Source organism: Eurytemora carolleeae, unplaced genomic scaffold, assembly GCF_000591075.1.
Source record: "Eurytemora carolleeae unplaced genomic scaffold, Eaff_2.0 scaffold273, whole genome shotgun sequence".
NCBI classification, from domain to species: Eukaryota; Metazoa; Arthropoda; class Copepoda; order Calanoida; family Temoridae; genus Eurytemora; species Eurytemora carolleeae.
In genome coordinates this window covers 344,128-358,142 of record NW_019396174.1, presented here as the reverse complement: position 1 = coordinate 358,142, position 14,015 = coordinate 344,128, and the positions used below count along the sequence as shown (strand labels likewise).

The 14,015-nt window shown below is 31.6% G+C and overlaps 2 protein-coding genes and 1 long non-coding RNA gene across 3 annotated transcripts; all 3 read right to left on the bottom strand.

The window, feature by feature from the left end:
• Positions 1 to 2,054: 2,054 nt before the first annotated feature.
• LOC111697173 (putative tRNA pseudouridine synthase Pus10) lies at positions 2,055 to 5,855 on the bottom strand. The gene is made up of 9 exons (XM_023467076.1): positions 5,723 to 5,855; positions 5,245 to 5,294; positions 5,081 to 5,113; positions 4,363 to 4,450; positions 3,651 to 3,694; positions 3,474 to 3,528; positions 3,156 to 3,191; positions 2,403 to 2,484; positions 2,055 to 2,175 (listed from the first exon to the last, which is right to left on the bottom strand). The coding sequence occupies exons 4-9, from the start codon at positions 4,444 to 4,446 to the stop codon at positions 2,108 to 2,110; spliced, it is 369 nt and encodes a 122-aa protein (XP_023322844.1). The 5' UTR covers positions 4,447 to 4,450; positions 5,081 to 5,113; positions 5,245 to 5,294; positions 5,723 to 5,855; the 3' UTR covers positions 2,055 to 2,107.
• A 723-nt stretch (positions 5,856 to 6,578) lies between these two features.
• Positions 6,579 to 7,039, bottom strand: LOC111697201 (uncharacterized). The gene is made up of 2 exons (XR_002764244.1): positions 6,940 to 7,039; positions 6,579 to 6,635 (listed from the first exon to the last, which is right to left on the bottom strand). It is a non-coding gene; the product is annotated as an uncharacterized LOC111697201 (long non-coding RNA).
• A 185-nt stretch (positions 7,040 to 7,224) lies between these two features.
• Positions 7,225 to 13,158, bottom strand: LOC111697192 (putative tRNA pseudouridine synthase Pus10). Its single transcript, XM_023467098.1, has 7 exons — positions 13,079 to 13,158; positions 12,056 to 12,071; positions 11,580 to 11,650; positions 10,055 to 10,158; positions 9,160 to 9,278; positions 8,385 to 8,503; positions 7,225 to 7,353 (listed from the first exon to the last, which is right to left on the bottom strand). Exons 1-7 carry the CDS (start codon positions 13,118 to 13,120, stop codon positions 7,225 to 7,227), a joined length of 600 nt encoding a protein of 199 aa, XP_023322866.1. The 5' UTR covers positions 13,121 to 13,158.
• Between the last annotated feature and the right edge of the window lie 857 nt (positions 13,159 to 14,015).

Below are 14,015 nucleotides of genomic sequence, written 5' to 3'. Positions count from 1 at the left end.
TTAATTTTCTTTTCTTCAAACAATTAGTTTTTTTCTAAAAAAGGAACTTGTTCCATCTCTATTGGGTTTATCCTTTATCACATCTATATATAAATTTGGCTTGTCTGTTTGTTTCCAATAAACGTCAAAACGGCTGAACCGATCGGGCCCAAATTTTTTGTGGAACATCACGTGACCCCATGTTTGATAAACATTAAAAAAAATGTGTTTTAAAGGTTTATGCTTTGTAAAAAAATTAAATTCTTAAAAATTCGCGAATTTTTTTTTTAAATCCGCCAAATTCTTTTCTTCTTTGTTTTAAGATTTAAACAAAAAGAACATGTTCCCAATTTAAATAGAAGATGGGCGCGAAGCGCCCTAAAAGCCTAGTTTATCTATATATAAATTTGCCTTGTCTGTCTGTTTGTTTGTTTGTCTGTCTGTCTGTTTGTATCCAATAAACGTCAAAACGGCTGAACCGATCGGGCCCAAATTTTTTTGTGGGACATCACGTGACCACAGGGAAGGTTTATGAATGATAAAAATTAAAGAAAAATGTGTTTTAAAGGTTTATAATTTTGTAAAAAATTTAAATTCTTGAAAATTCGCGAATTTTTTTTTAAATCCGCCAAATTCTTTTCTTCTTTGTTTTGAAATTTAAACAAAAAGAACATGTTCCCAATTTAAATAGAAGATGGGCGCGAAGGGCCCTAAAAGCCTAGTTTATATTATGTAAATAATTAAAATTTTTTGATAAAAAAATTTCAATAAATGTATTCTATGGTTTTCAATCAGAATTCCGTTGCGCAGAATAGTGCGCAACTGTTCTCGTAGTGCGTGGAAAAGTGCAAAATTGCGCGGAGTTGCTAGAAAATTACAGGGCCAGCAATTGCAAGGAAATAAAATCTACTTGCGTTCAAGAATGTAATGCAAGGAAAGTTAATTGCAGTTGCGTATGCTCTGCGTACATATTGAAACCAGTTCTCTCTGGCAGAATTTGTAAACAAGAACAGATCCATCAGTGTTCGTTTAGTATCCGAGGAGGTTAAAAGCATTGAATTTTGATGATTTTGATAGTTCACATAATAGTTTCCTATGACCAGAATATTTCATTGATTATTTATGTGAAAAATGGATCCCATGTCAGGCTTCGACATCCGTCTTGTGTTTACATTACCGCCCAGTGACAGTACACTGCAGTACAAAAGATGCGTACACCTCTGAAATAACTTTCCTTGCATCAAATCCTTGCTTGTGTCCCAGTACACATGGGAATTTCGAGAAGACTTGAAAATCGTCTTAGATTTCTGATAATTGATACATAACAAAGAGTGTATCAAAAAAAAAAGACTGTATGTTCTATGAACATTCCAGAAAGCATGCTCTACCTTTTTTGTATCTTTTAATTGACGGAGATATTAAACATTTACAAAATTTTGTGATTATTCAGTAAATTGGAATCTGAAAAAATCTCTCAGTATCTTTGTCAATTTAAATGTTCAAAATTACTAGGATACTAAAATGATGTTAACAAAATAATGCCGCACGTAAAAAGTTTAAATGTTGTCACTTAATTCTAATGTTAATATGGACACCCTGTATACGTACAGCAAGAGCTCTACATTATTTAAACAATAATATCAAAATCAAAAGTTGAATAAAACTAGTCCAAGATACTTTGATATGTTTAAATTTTTAATGTGATGTTATATAGGACGTGTGCTCTCATGGACGCCATGTTGGCCCTTCTCCCAGAGGACGAGAAACCAGGTTGCCTGTTCCAAGGTTTATTTCTGGAAAGGTTACCCGTCGAGATGAGGGACCATCTAGTCTCCAGGGAATTCAAAAACCCTAGTGAAATGGCGTTATATGCCGATAGTTTGTGGGACGCCAGGAAAGCTATTTTATTTAAATAAACACTGCCTGCCACGTAGCTGTGCTAAAATACACAAAGATTTTTTTACGGTGGTTATTATGTTCATTATCTCTAAAGCTAGCTAGTCCGTGCCCGTGGTCATAATCAAAACCTTATTTTTCTCTATATTTTCGAGAAAAAAATCAAATAAAAAGCAGAATATTTTTTTAACCATATTTAATTCAAGCAAAAAAATAACAAAAAAGCGAACAACTACGTGATTGTCGTCTTCACAGTGTCCTGGTTCATCTTGGGCCAATCCAGATAAATTTCTTCAACATCTGAAAACATAATTCATGAAACTAAGCTATTAAAACTGTGGACAGTTAAGAATCAGATTATGATTTTAAATAGGGCATGGAACATGAAACAAAGCAATTGTGCCGAAAATACAGAATTATTGAAGGCGATTGGTATATCGTTGCTTTATATCACATACACAAGAGTGATTAAATGTCGTCTTCCTATCCCAGCGTTTAATGGGCACTAATGTACTAGACACCCTTACCTAGCGCAAGAATATCAGTTTCCACGCCAAGCAAGGTTCTCAGGTTGGGTTTGGTTCTCTCAAAGTCTCCGTGAACCAACTCCTTTAAAACATTCAGAATGAGACATGAAAACAGACTGAATAGATTAAGACAAAAGTCTAATGTTTATAGTCTGAAATAATATTACATGTATTACATGCATTACATGCATTACAAAATTGAAGCAGAAGAGATACATCAGAAGTTTTAGATTAAATACAACTACAAGGGACTGTACACGTAATACAACTACAAGGGACTGTACACGTAATACAACTACAAGGGACTGTACACGTAATACAACTACAAGGGACTGTACACGTAATTTAAAGTGACTCTCCCTTTACAGAGTGGCATGTCTGATTCAAGATGACAAGAATGTATGAGATATCCTATTGTTCTCTTTGAAAATTTATTGTTTTTCAATTATGGTTCCTCTATAAAAGTGACCGACAGATTTACGTTGCCTGACAATGAATGAAGTTATCGTCTTAAAACAGGAAAATAACGTTTTTCCTTTTTTACTCATATTTTTGTGTTAAAGATACCGTGGTTAATCGGACATGCCAATCCTTAAACAGGGTCACTTGCATTTACATTCTCTGTAAAATATTTCGGTCTCATTCTGTAAAAACTAAGTTATGTATCAAATATGAGATCTTTGAACTAAAATGATCTAAATTTTCATTAAGCCAAAGTTGTTGAATTTAAAATCAGAATATTTCTATTAATACCTTAATGTAGGCTCCAGCCGATGATATCACAGCTAACTAAACAAACAAGAAATTTTTACGTTTTAAGTTTTTTTAAAAATACGAAGTAAAATGAAATTATAGTGATTACAAGACTTTAAATGGTGTAATTGTGCAGTGGAAACAGACCCATTTCACTCAATAAGTGATTTAGTAACTTACTAGGACAGCTAATTGCTTTGTAACAACATTACATGCACTTCAGTATTGCTTTCATGTCCTTTTCTACAGTTTTCTGGTCATTTATTCATTTTCGTGACCGTATACAATTTAACTGAAAAAAATTTGTTTATTTTTTACCTTGAATAGTGTTTCTGAAATGGGCTCAACTTTCATGCTGTGAATAGTTTTCTCCCTAGATATATATTCTTTTAAAATCAAAATAAATATTCAAAATATGAAAAAATATTTAAAATATAAATAAGATTGAAAAATCAAATAAATTTCTTAAATTGACCATTTTTTCTTAAACATTACCTTGTGGCGTTACTGCGTCTGTGAAGAACTCTTACCGGAGTATCCTTCGTAAATTACAATTAATTACTTCAGAGCTGAAAACTTTAGAATGAGATATCCTTAATCCGGATCGGTTAATTAATCTGGAGATTAATAACAAGAGGAGAACAAGCATAATTTAATCTGGAGATTAAGAAAAGAGTGGATCAAGCAATAATCCCGATATCCACCATTTAAAAGTTCCCAGCTCAGAGGTAATTTTTTATGGAGGGAATAGAGTTTAGCTGAGCTTAATATCAACAAAGGAATCTTTTGAATTCAGGGATAAATATTAAAATCTATTAAACGAATAGTAATTTTATATTGATTTGTCGATGTTTGGTGTTTACATCAGACAAACCTCTTCTTGATTGAATTCTCCAGAACCTTTTCGTCGGATTAACTTAATCTGTTAACCAATATAAGAAGCGGATTAACTTAATCTGTTAACCAATAAAAGAAGCGGATTAGTAAGTACGATGGTAGGCAATAATATCAATAAAATGAAGACAACTTTTTCATTTAAGTTTTTATTGTTAACAAACTTTTTTCGAATTACAAGTTAATAAAAAATCAAAGAAAAGCTTTTTTAATCGACAACTTCTCTTGACTTCTATGTTTATGTGTATCCATGCTGTTCAGCAGCTTGATATAAAAAAAATTAAAATCAAAAGTCGTCTTCAATTTTCCATACCTGTTGTAGTACAAGGTCTTCTAGGTTCTCCAGTTCCTTCAACTTACTTGGTTCAACGTTTTCCTTGGTGACACACAGCGCCATATATCTTTTGCGGCAAAACTTTGAATTAAAAAAAAAAAAACTTGACAGACATTATTTGTTATACAAAGCTGCGTTTTATGTATGTGTAATTTTAGAATAAGTTTTTCCCCACATTAGTGAGGAAACACTTTGAGGACGCATTCTTCAATGTACGTCTTACTATTGGTGCGTCCGTATAATTGCGTCCTATTGCATCCTGATTCAATTAGTGAGGAAACACTTTGAGGACGCATTCTTCAATGTACGTCTTACTATAGGTGCGTCCGTATAATTGCGTCCTATTGCATCCTGATTCAATTCTTGCTGATATGATATGATATGCAAGTGGCCTGAACTCTGAAGTCGGAACTTATGTGTTGTGAATCTAGGGATCAGGTATTGATCTCAACTACAATAGATACGATTTAATTTATTCCTCTTGGATATCCCGTGATGGTAGGCCTGTAGGGATAATTTTATTAATTGATGGATAAAGCATTGATCCTTAAAATTTGAAAGTGCTCATATGATTTAGAGATCAAGCGTTTCACATTGATATGACTCCACACAAATGTTCCAAACTTTTTTTCAAAAATTTTCTTCCCAATGGGAAAAAATAAAAATGATTATTTTTAACTTTGAAATTCAAAGTTTCCTTTTTCTTTTTTCTTCTTCTCCTTGCTTCAAACTGCAATATTTTTTATGTATATATATGTTAATCCTCGAAATTTTATCATAATAATCTTTATTTTTCTAAAAAAATATTTTAGTCAGATTATTAAAGAATAATAATAATTTAAAACTTTCTAGTTTACTTACATCTTAATTGAAGCTTTTGATACTATATCTATAGAGTTAACTTGGACAGCCTAGGAAGACGAGAATAGTTTATAATCTTAAAAGTATTAAAAAAAGAATTTTACTGTTGGGGTTCTACAGTTATTAACGAGGAAATAGAATTTTGAGAATAAAGTCTAAGGGAATTTAGATAAAGCTTAGAGTGACCTTCCAAGCAAACTGCATAGAAAGGGATGTCCAATTCACAATAATACCCTTCAAATATTTATCTTATCACTGACTTGCGGATTTATGTTGCATTGCCAGTAAAGAAAATTGTCAGAATTTTACACTATTAGACACCAAAAAGACGAAATCTTCCTCATGGTAACTTATAAAAGAATTAATAGTAACCGTTGTAAATGAGATATACCAATGTATGGTCCCATATAATATTACGTGTACAGTCCCTTTAAAGGAAACCAAAAACTTTCTTAACACAATATAAATCTATTCCTTCCTCGTGATGTGAATTAATAAAATTCTCTAATTCTACTCGGTCTTCTGTACTCAGCCGGGTCTTCTTAGAGTTGATACACTCAAATGCAAACGGCCTTCCAGTTCCTAGATAATGAATCGGAGATGAAAACTCTTCTATTGGATACCTCTGTTGGACTATGACCGAGGAGAGTTCCGAGGGGGGGGGGGGGGGTGGATAATTTATGATGATTTGGAGCGCAACGAATGAAAAATTGGGCGCCAAAAGGCATTTTTTACTCTTTTAAATATTTTTAACCCAAAAATCCATTTACCTTCACAAATTCAGCGAATATTACCCTAATTTCTTTTAACATATGTTTTCTAAACATTACTTTTTACTGAGTCAGTTCTCCTATTTCAATTGCGTCAACTTATTAATTGTGTAAATTTTTTTTTGAGGAATCTGGAACTTAAATCAATGTTCAGATACCTTTATTTGAAATCCGATCAACAGGTTGAACCAAATTAAAATATATTTGTGTAAATTATGTCAACTATGTAAGATATGTAAAATATGTAAAATATGTAAAATATGTAAAATATGTAATATATGTAAAATATGTAAAATTTGTCAACTATGTAAAATATGTAAAATATGTAAAATATGTAAAATATGTAAAATATGTAAAATATGTAAAATATGTAAAATATGTAAAATATGTAAAATATGTAAAATATGTAAAATATGTAAAATATGTAAAATATGTAAAATATGTAAAATATGTAAAATATGTNCCCCCCAGGGGTGTATATTTGCTCGAAAAATAATATTTAGCGTAATTCTTAAAAATTTAAACCACTGGTACACCCCTGTTTTCCCCTAACACGATGTATAGATACCTTTAATCTATCTCCAATAATTTCCTCCACGCTTGTTTCACATTTCCGAACACCTACAGGTATTTTTAAATTTTTATAATGAATCAAAAGAAAATCTCGAAATTAAGTTTTCTGTTGTTGTATAAGATCAAATAAATATATTTTTAATATCTAAAGAGTTTACAGAAAGGGTCCATGGCAGACTACCATAGACTTGTCTCCCACCCCTTTATTTACACTTAACTGGGATAATACATTGGAACTTAAACGAAGGGAGCTCAAGCCTGAAATCTCAGATTGAAGAATTGACAGTTAATATTATTATTGTTATTATAATTATTATCATTATTATTTTTATTATTATTAAAGGGGTCTCACCATTTATAAGCCAGGGTGTCTGGGGTAGTTCTCTTGTATATTTACAATATCGTCCTCCAACATAGATACTATTCCTATGAAAAATATGCTACAGTATTGTCGTACATATTAATACAATGAAGACGACTTTAGATTTAAATACTTTAACAGCTTCTCTTTGTTTACTTGTAAACTTGTAACTTGAAAAAGCTTGTTAGAAATCAAAATATAAATAGAGAAGTCTCCTATATTGTATTGATATTAACGCCGACCATTGTACATTATATAATAAAAATTCTTCAACCCCTAGATTATTACCTTATGTGCCCTATCCCTGTACTCCCTGGGACAGATCTTCTCCATGACCTGGATCTCCTCCTCGTCCTTCCACCACTGGATCACCAGCTCAACATAGAAATCTGCTGTATCTCCGTTCTAGATATTTTCACTGTTTAAAAGCTGCAGTTTAAAGGGACTGTAAACGTTATTTTAAGGGACCCTAGCTGGCAATGCCTTTTTAACATCGGTTCTCTTGAAAGTTTCGACTGATCAAGGATAAATTAGATATCAATGTTTTTGTTTCTTCAAACTATTTATTTTCATTTCGGTTTCTCTGCGAAAGTGAATTTCACATTTCTTGTTTACGAGAAGCAAAGGAGAAATTCATACAAATAAAAAACTTATTCAGTCAGAAAAATGATTTTTGATTTTTGATCAGATTTAAGTTTCAAGGGAAGGGTCACTTGAAAATACGCTACAGTCCCTTTAAAAGCTGGTTTAAAGGGACTTTGACCCTAAATCTAAAGATGGCAATGCCCGATTAACAACGGTACTCTTAAACCTTTATCTAATCAATAATGTGAAAGATATCGTTATTTTCTAAGTTTAAAGGTGTTACTTCTAATAATTCCCAAAGGTTTTTGTAGGAGAAATGCGCAAGACGCTTTTGTAGAAAACCCAAATTTGTACATAATCAGTTTTAAAAATCATAAGCAATGATGTCAAATTTTTAATTGATTAGACAAAGTTTCTTACTTTTTGAAAGTACCTTGTTTATTTTCAAAGAGGTATATAATATTTAGAAAATCAATCACCCGGCCGCTTCAAAATCTCACTTTAAAGGGAGTATAGACTAATTTTAAGTGACTTTTCAGTTATAGAGTCCGATTAGCTCTGTCTAATCATGAATGCATGAACTATCAATCATCTTTTCTTTAAAAGGTGATTATTTTCAGTTATGAACAGAAACAATGAAGAAAGATGTCAATTTAAACTAATTTTTAAACGAGAAAAAAACATTATCTTCCACTTTTTGGATCAAAAAAGGTTTAAAGGGCACAGTTGTGAATCAGGCATGCACCTCTTTAACTAGGAAGTCACTTAAAAATACAACAACAGTCCCTTTAAGTACTGTTTATAACTATAAAATCAGCCATAAAAGGGTTCCATTGACAAAAAAAAATTACCTCGTGTGTGAGTCCAACTTGTGATGAGACTAGATCTGGATAAATATATTTCCAGATTTGTTTAATAGGAACAATATCCTCCTGGTCAAGCTTAGAACTCAGTTCAGGGGCCTCACGCTCTTTATAAATATCAGTTAGTTTGACAGGGATGAATATTACTGGAGGGGGGGGAGGGGATCCAGATAATACAACACAGTTTAATAAAGTGAACAAGGGTAGACAGAAAAGAAGAATATTAAAAAAATGATTATCTGCATTATAAACACGTATCAATTACAAGTCCCTTCAATATTGCAATTTGTAAAAAACATAAAAATAAAAATCCAAAATTTGTAAAAAAAAATCCTTGAAAGATGAACTTTTATGTTAAAGAGACTAAAACTGTTTCTTTTCATGTGTGATGTGTTGTTTCTCTGCAAAAGGGAATTGTGCATTCATTGCTTGTGAAAAACAATCGAAAAAATATCAAAATGAAACACTTTTTCAAACCAACAAAACCCAGAAAAACGATAGAGGGTCACTTAAAATAAGACTTACAGTCCCTTTGGACCTGAAAAAAGGATGGAAAAACTTGGCAGTGGATGTCCTATTTTTATTAGAAATTTATTAGAATTTATTAGAAATTTATTAGAATTTATATTTATTAGAACAAACTAAATTTCATCGAACAACTCAAACAGTATAAATTCGCTTATGATAAAAATTTTAATGAAAAATTATCCTCTTTAAAATATACAAACATTGAAATATGTGCGAGGAAAAATCATGTTATTACCAAGATGCAACCAAAGAGCATGTTGTCTGATAGACAGAGATATTGGTAGAGAGAGGGATAAAGTAAACCGTTCAGCATCATATCCAGACTCCTTTATCTGACCTATTATCTCCTCCATTCTAGAAAAACATCCTGAATCTGACCTATTATCTCCTCCATTCTAGAAAACATCCTTAATCTGACCTATTAACTCCTCCAATCTAGAAAAACATCCTTAATCTGACCTATTATCTCCTCCATTCTAGAAAAACATTCTTAAACGGACCTATTATCTCCTCCATTCTAGAAAACATCCTTTATCTGACCTATTAACTCCTCCAATCTAGAAAAACATCCTTAATCTGACCTTTTATCTCCCCCATTCTAAAAAACATCCTTAATCTGACCTATTATCTCATTCATTCTAGAAAAACATCCTTTATCTGACCTATTAACTCCTCCAATCTAGAAAAACATCCTTAATCTGACCTATTATCTCCTCCATTCTAGAAAAACATCCTTAATCTGACCGATTATCTCCTCCATTCTAGAAAAACATCCTTAATCTGACCTATTATCTCCTCCATTCTAGAAAAATATCCTTAATCTGACACATCATCTCCTCCATTCTAGAAAAATATCCTTAATCTGACATATTATCTCCTCCATTCTAGAAAAACATCCTTAATCTGACCTAATATCTCCTCCATTCTAGAAAAACCGATTTTGCGCTCTTATTTAAAGTATTGTTACACCGTAAAAACGTCTTATAGGTGTCAAATGATTTCTATAACTTTCTCTACAATACTGCACTGATGATTTTTACCGTTCTGTTAAATCTGATTGCTCTTTTATCAATTAAACCATTGCATAAATGTCGTCTTCCTAGACTAAAGTTTTATGGTTTCCACTGTACCTTGGCATCATATATGCATCCTGTAGAGTTCCTAAGCAGACAATACAAGGATTGGGTTTAAGTTTCTTCTCTGCGGGTTCTTCCTCTAGTCTCATTGTCTCAGCCTGGAGAAAAAAATATGAGATCCATTTCATGGTTAAAAAGATCTATTTCAAGATGGAGTTCAAATTGTGATAAAAAGGTTTGTTTTTAATCTTTCTGAAGAAACAATCTCAAGAACTGACGAGGGTCAACCCAGACCGAAATATATTTTCAATAAATGTGGAACTAACATCTCCTTTTTTACTCTACAGAGGTTTGGTCCATCACCATCACTGAATTTTAAAAAAGGTTTATGTGAAGACATGTAAGTTAAACATGAGATGGAGGTCAAATTGTGATAAAAAGGTTTATGTGAAGACATTTAAGTTAAATATGAGATGGAGGTCAAATTGTGATAAAAAGGTTTATGTTTTTAATCTTTCTGAAGAAACAATCTCAAGAACTGACGAGGGTCAACCCAGACCGAAATATATTTTCAATAAATGTGGAACTAACATCTACTTTTTTACTCTACAGAGGTTTGGTCCATCACCATCACTGAATTTTAAAAAAGGTTTATGTGAAGACATGTAAGTTAAATATGAGATGGAGGTCAAATTGTGATAAAAAGGTTTATGTGAAGACATATAAGTTAAATATGAGATGGAGTTCAAATTGAGGGATAAGACAAATTTGACAAAGAGTCAAGGAAAAAGTAAAAAAATAGCAAAAACAATGTTTAACCAAAACTATTGAAAAAATTGGAAAAAGATGAAATTGGACTGAACATTTAAAGGGAGGAATATGCAAGAAGTGGTGGGGGTGAACAGGGTTAAAGGGAGTGACCGGCTTAAATCTGAAAAATCAATTATTTTGTTATGCTGCACCTCGGTCTCTCAAAATTTAACTCGTAATCCTTGACTTATTGCAAACTTTCAAAACCTAGTAATATTCATCATATTGTAAACGTTTTAATATTAATTAGGTGAGGATAATACCCAAAACAGCAAATAGCTAATCTCCACCTAATTGCTATAATTACATAAATATAGTAAACAATATAAAAATAGTTGCAGATATTTTGCCTGTATCATTATAACTAGTATGTGTATTTTAAGCAATAAATGATATCTTATCTTATCTTATATATGGGAGTTGAACTGAAAATGCAGTTTTGTAAAGAATTTTTTAAAATTCAATTGATACCTATCAGACGTTTTTACTGTGCATACTTGTTCAGCAAGAGTCGAATTTTCGCTACACTTACGTTTTCCTCATTGAATATTTTGAAAATAACTGATCCTCAAAATCATCCCTCCAAAATTTACGATCTATGAGGATTTTAATGATTGAATTTGCGCTCTTGCACCGTAAAAACGTTTCAAATGATAGGTCTCAAATGAATACTAAAAAAATACTCTACAGTACAACATTCTCAGTTCAACTATCATATATTGCCGGTCACTCCCTTTAATCTTTCCCCCCTTCTACGATAGCTAGTTACCTTGTGCAGAGACTTGTATATGATGGAATGTTTAAAACCAAGGAAACGCTGACAACATTTTTCACAAGAACCTGGAGGAAATAACAAATCAAGAGTAAATTTAAAGAATTATCAATTAAAGATTTAAACAATAACTCTTTTAACATTTTTGCCCCCCCCCTAAACATTTTTAGGGGGGGGGATTCATTATTCATCCATAAATCAAATATGTCAGTGTTTAATATAATTTCACATTTCTATAGATTTTATTGAGTTTTTTTTGCCATTCTGTTTGAAGGATAGAAATATTTTGGGGTAAAAAATATTTTCCCCACAAGCGGAAATATTTTTAATTTTAACTGTTTTGTCTTAAATATTCTTAGGAATTTGTTTGTAATTTAAAGTTGCAGATTACGTAAATTTGCAAATTGCAAAATTTACAAAAATCAAGAACGATGCGAACCCGCCAGAAACAAAGTATTTTATTTTCAACTGACCTGCTTCCCGCAACACCTAAAAAATAGAAAAACTTAAAATTAAGGTCGCCTTATTATAAACAAAATTTCAAATTTCTATAGGGATTGTAAGCGTAATTTCAATTGACCCTCCATGCAAACATGTAAATGCTTGATTCAAACTTTGTAACCTTTATCAATAATGTGAATATGTCCTTTTTCTTGGTTTAAAAGTTTTTAATTCTGTTAATTCCTATATTTTTTCCTGCAGTATAATTGTTCACACTTGACCAAACAAAGCGTTTAATGGAACTATTTGTAATCTGACATTCCCACCTTTTCATAGAGGTCCATTTCAACTTACGCTTACTGTCCAGGGAGTAAGGAATAGAAGATATAACTGACGCGGTTCGCCCTACCATATGATTATACATGCTTTGCAGACATGTACTTCATTTGTATAAGAAATATTTGTCTGATGTACAATTACCGCGTATACAATAACCTATTTTGAATATTTCTTATATAAATGGAGTACCCGTCTGCAAAGCATGTATAATCATAAGGTAGGGTGAACCGCGTCAGTTTTATCTCCCTTCTATTCCTTACTCCCTGTTACTGTCCCTTTGTTGAAAGTTTTCCAAAACTAGGCCATCAAGAAAACTTTTGAAAATGTCAATTTCTAAAAAACTCTCCGCTAAAACATAAAAAAAATAAGTAAAATGTCATGGAGTTGAAATAATTGATTATTTGTCTTTTGGCGCTAAAGTAAGCGCCCAAAATCCCCAAAAAATCTTTCAGAACTTTTGTGCTTAGAATCTCGGGTTCAAGCATTGATCTCCATCTTGTGCACACCTACTGATTAGTTTAATTCCGCTTTAATATCTCGTAATGGTAATACCCTGTAGGGATAGCATAAAATTGAGGGATACAACGTTGGATATCAAGATCAAGCGTACAAGTTAGACGATACTCCACACACACGTTCTGACCTCAGAACAAGTTTTTTCCAAACCCTTCTTATGAATTTTAGAAACACTTTTTTAGAGTAATCTTCTGTATTACCTTAAGAATCCTTTCCTCCTCCTCAGTTGTCCAAATAGTCATTTTTCTGAAACTTTTATCACAATCCAATACAATTAGACCAAATGAAATAGAGAAAAAAACCTTTAGATTTTCAAAACTATTTTTTAAAATCGTATTTTAATTAAATTTCGCTATTATTGAATTTGCAGATTTAAAAAAAAACAAAGAAAATTGAAATAAAAATTAAAAATGTGTATATGCAAGTAATACGCCAGGAAATTAAATAGCTTTGCTGTCATACCGAGATTTGTTTAAATTGCAGTACGTTTTCTATGTAAACAAGTATTATTTCTGTTAAAACTACATAATTATAGCATTTAAAATTTAATTTACACAATTAGTAAAACAATTATTGTTCTGTACTGTTGAGGTGAAATTATGGGTTCTATTTGCTAAAAAAAATTCCATTTATAAGCAATATAAAAAATATAAATATTCATTTATTTATTGTTTATCTAATCAAATTTCACATCATGTCAAAACAAAACTTTTATTTGGAAAAAAGTTTTCACAAAATTGTGGAATTACAAGTTTTAGTAATGGAGCACTTCTGGAAGACAAAAGATAAATTACACATTTTACAGTGGCCGAATTTAAAGAATTTGAGCGGCGGTTTAAATTTAAGCCGCGGCTTAAATATAGTTGGTTCCACTTAAAATTGTATCAAATGTTTCAAGATTTAAGCTGGCACTTAATTTAAACCAGGTTTTGGCAGATTTAAACCGCGGCTCAAATTCTTTAAATTCCATCTCAGAAAAATATATTTTTTTGGAAGAAACTGAGAGATGTTGTGTTGAAAGCTTTTTTCTGTCTGGCTGGTTTAAATTATTATTCTATATTTGAATGTAAATATTTTCTATATTTACAATACATATTTCATACCCATGAATTTTGCTTTAGTGAAATGAAGACATTG